The 4,438-nt window shown below is 47.6% G+C and overlaps 1 protein-coding gene across 1 annotated transcript; it reads right to left on the bottom strand.

The window, feature by feature from the left end:
- Positions 1-312: 312 nt before the first annotated feature.
- LOC129149639 (spindlin-2) lies at positions 313-1,263 on the bottom strand. The gene has a single exon (XM_054718420.1). The coding sequence runs from the start codon at positions 1,261-1,263 to the stop codon at positions 487-489; it is 777 nt and encodes a 258-aa protein (XP_054574395.1). The 3' UTR covers positions 313-486.
- Positions 1,264-4,438: the final 3,175 nt, after the last annotated feature.

Genomic DNA, 4,438 nt, shown 5'->3' with positions numbered 1-4,438 from the left:
CTCTGTTATTCTCATCTCCTCCCAGTTGGGTGCCTCCCCCTCCTAAGACATCCCTCCCCCCAGGAAGCCCCTCCATCTCTGGCCCCTCCCCACTTCTTCCTAAGCAGCAACCTCCCCTTAGCCCTCCCCCCACAGCCCATCTCTAGTTCCTTCTCCTCCCTCCTTCCTAGAGCAGGCCAGCTAAGTCCTATTCCATTTTTAGATGACTGAGGATGATGCTAGCTGAACTTTATTCACAGCCTGAATTTACAGCTGTCCCTTCCTTTCATGCCCCATCCACCAAACACACCCAGTCTCTCTTCAACATGATAAAGTCCTTCCACACAGCATGTCATGTCCACACACATTTGTATTTCTTAGAACAAACAAGTTATGCTGGCAAAGATGTTCATTGGTAGGGAGTCTAAAGCTTTCTATACATTAAAAAGCTACATTTTTGTGCCTCCAAATCAAACATTGGCCTCCACAAATGTGACAAATTATACCCTAATAGGACCTTTTCACCAAATCATAGACATAGATGTGGAAATCATCATCAAACTTAATGAAGTACACAGAGGGTTTGGCTTCCACTTGGTGAATGACCTTGCCTGTCCGTTTGGAGCCGTCTTCTTTGGTATATTCCACATGTTTGCCTATCAGGCCATCTATGACTCCTTCTGGCTCCCTCTCTGCTAGAGACTCACTGGGCTCTGGCATGATACGGAGGTCTCCTTCCTTATAGTCATCCAGAAGCTGGTACATGTACAAGACGGGATCTTTCTCATAGGTAATGTAAAACCACGCTTTCATGATTGGCGCTTGGGCCAGCACCATCCCTCTCCATTCATCCTTAGAGCCCTGCTCGCCCTCAAACAGATGCTCCACCGCTTTGCCAATGATGGAGTTGGCAAGGCCCACATCTCTGACTCGAGACAGTGGCACCTTATCAGGAAGTATTTTAAGTTTTAAAATTCTCTCATCTCTGTGAAGTTCCAGTCCATAGACACAGTCAATGCCGTCATATTTCACCAGGTAAAGAGACGGGTTTATAGGCACCTGATCCAGAACGGTTCCTTTCCACTGGGTGATGGGCTCGTCGCCTTCCTTCCACCCGTGGGAAATCCTGCAGCCCACGATGTTCCTGCGGGGCTGGGACGAAGGTCTTCCCCTCCGTTTCTTATGAGACCTTTTTTTCTTCTTCACATTTGCAGATCCGCTATGGTGATTTACTGCGTCTCTGGTTTCCTGCCCTGCAGGTGCCTTTTTGTGAGAGGTCTTCATACCTGCAAAGGGGGGACGGGGGGAAGAGGCTAGAAAGAAACATTTAGTATATTATAGCATGAATTAATTTCTCTATCACAAAGTCGCTGGGCACCAGGTACATTGCTGCCCAAATTATTCAGATACGTCCAGCAAGTATACTGGGTATTGCCCTAACCGGTTTGGCTCAGTGGATAGAGCGTCGGTCTGCAAACTGAAAGGTCCCAGGTTCGATTCCAGGTCAAGGGCATGTACCTTGGTTGCGGGAACATCCCCTGTGGGAGGTGTGCAGGAGGCAGCTGATCGATGTTTCTCTCTCATCGATGTTTTAACTCTCTATCCCTCTCCCTTTCTCTCTGTAAAAAATCAATACAATATATTAAAAAAAAAAAAAGAATACTGGGTATCGCCCTGCCCTGGCTGGTTTGGCTTAGTGGATAGAGCATCGCACTGCAGACTGAAGGGTCCTGCGTTCCATTCAGGTCAAGAGCACATGCCTGGGTTGTTGGCTGGATGGGGGGAAGAGGGCATTGTGCAGGAGGCAGCTGGCCAGTGATTGTCTCATCACTGATGTTTCTATCTCTCCCTTCCTTCTAAATCAATAAAAAAAATTTTTTTTTAAAGAATGCTGGTTATCAAGATAGTACTGGATGCTTGGCTGCATCAGCCTGCCCTCCAGGCTACTTTGGCTGTGCTGGAGTTTTAGAGAGGTGGTGGTTGCTTTGATCGAAAGCCCAACAACAGGGTTCCTTTGCATAATGCCTGTCCTTCTGTTGTTATCCTAGAGTCCTTACACCACACACAAATATTCACCATTTCTTAGACGCCCCCCACCCCATCTCTTCATTTCCACTAGTGTAGTCCACATGTCCCTTGTTTTTTTAAATATATTTATTTCTTTATTGATTTCAGAGAGGAAGGGAGAATGAGAGAGAGAAACATCAATGATGAGAATCACTGATGGGATGCCCCCTGCACGCCCCCCCCCCCCCCCCCCCGGGGAATCGAGCCCGCAACCCAAGAATGTGTCCTTGTCTGGAATCTAACCTGGGACTCTTCGGTCCGCAGGCTATCGCTCTATCCACTGAGCCAAGTCGGCTCGGGCACACTCCGTCCCTCTCCATTCCCATAAAGATGCCTTCTGCCTGCTGTTCGTGTCTCTCTCCTTCGTCTCCTTCCTATTCATTCCCACTTTCTCCGCTGGGTGCTCACAACAAACTCATTTCCTTTTCTAGCCACCTTTGTACGCGAACCAGGTGTTTTTCCACTCCCCGCTCCCACCTCCAGTCTCCAAGTCACTCTTCTCAGTCTCCTGTCCCATCCTGGCACCGACCCCAATTGTCTCGCCTGAAGCAAACCAACCCCCAACCTCCAGTTCTCTAATCCAGTGCCCACCTCCCCGCGTCCGGGGATCGCGGGCTTCACGTGCCCAAATAGGGGACACCTGGCTGTGAACCTGTGAGGAAAGTGGATCAGCAGGCGCCGAGCCGCGAGCTTGCAAGAGCTGGTTGGGGAGGATCCGTGGTCGAGGAGCGCGTCTAAGAGGGGCGGCGGGGCGGGCGAAGAGGATGGCGGCTGTGTCTCCAGCGCCGCCGCGCGCGCGGACCCCCTGACTCGCAGTCGGCCGCAGCAGCCCCGCTGCCACTTGGGGATCCCACCGGCCGCTGCCGCTGCAGCAGTCTCCTCCCCTCCCTCCGCAGCTCAGCTTCCTGCCAGGCCTCCCCTTCCTGCTAAACAACGTGCGCTCCCCTCCCCCAGCTCTCACACGCCCACCTCGGCCCCCGGCTTGGGAAACGCGTCTGGGCTCCTGGACCCGCCCCTTTCCAAATCCCCGAGCCGCCCAGCCCACAGCACCCCCTCCTACCCTACCACCTAGCGTCTCTCTCTCCAGTTCAGAGCCCTCAGGTTCCCCACCCCCACCTCCCCCCGCCCCCACCTCGGTGCCCCTGCCCCATCTGCTTTTCATCTTCGAGGAATTCGCCCTTTCTTTTCCCCGTGCCTTTCTGGAGTTACCGAAACCTTCCTTTCCTGTCATTAAAGGGGATTTGTGGTAGGATGAGAGAAGCGCACTAGGGCTCAGTCTGCCATCTTGACCCAATCAATCTCTAGGTAAATTTGACTGTCTGGTCATTTCCAGACTTTACTTCTTGAGGATAGCCCCCCCCTCCTTTTGTTGTTGTTGTTGTTTTCACCGATTGAAAAAAGAATTGCATGCACAATGTGAATACTGGAAAATTCACTTTAAGAAGATAATCCACCCTAAATCCACTTCTCATTCACCAAGGGCTCAGAGCGAAACATTAGCACTCAGTATCAACTTTGCCTTTTTTCCCCCCCTAATCTCTTAGAAATCTGGGATCATTTTGCAAAAATCAGTTGTTAAAAATTATTTGTAAAATAATTGCTATGATATTTTGATATACTGTATGTAGCAATATTAGAAGTACTGCTCTCCATTAAAAATTAATTTTACTTATTTTATTGAAGCATTCAAAAGTACAAATAAAATATTACCAATAAAATTTAATTCTTTATTCTCCTCAAGTCCTGATCCTATTCCCTTCTCCTTCTCTAATGTTAATATTTATTATTCAGTTTCTGTGTATTCAACCATCATACACACCACACACACACACACACACACACACACACAAATACTGTGCATTTTCTGTCTCATATTTGTTTTCTAAATGTACATTATGAAGGATAATTACTCCATAATCTCAGGGAAAAATAATTGTTTAAAAATTTGTTTTATTTACTTTTTTGTTTTTTTTTTTAAATTAAATTTAATTTTTCCCCATCACCATTTATCTCCCCATTTAACCTTACACCCCTCCCCCGGCAATCACCACACTTTTGTCCTTGTCCATGAATTCTTTCTCTTTTTTTTTTTTCTTTTTTGCTCAATCCCTCCATCTCCCTAACACGCCCCACCCACCAGAGCTGTCTGCCTGCTGTCTATCTATGAGTCTGTCTCTATTCTGCTTGTTAATTCAGTTTGTTTATTAAATTCCACATATGAGTGAAATCATATGGTAACTTGTCTTTCTCTGACTGCCTTATTTCACTTAGCATCATGTTCTCTAGGTCCATCCATGCTGTCACAAAGAGTAAAATTTTCTTCCTTTTTACCATTGTGTAAATTTAAATTTACCATGGCTGTTTTATCCACTCATCTACTGATGGGCACTTG

The sequence above is a fragment of the Eptesicus fuscus genome, chromosome 1 (genome assembly GCF_027574615.1).
Source record: "Eptesicus fuscus isolate TK198812 chromosome 1, DD_ASM_mEF_20220401, whole genome shotgun sequence".
NCBI classification, from domain to species: Eukaryota; Metazoa; Chordata; class Mammalia; order Chiroptera; family Vespertilionidae; genus Eptesicus; species Eptesicus fuscus.
Note: the sequence above shows the minus strand (reverse complement) of the source record. Positions and strands in the feature narration are given on the sequence as shown.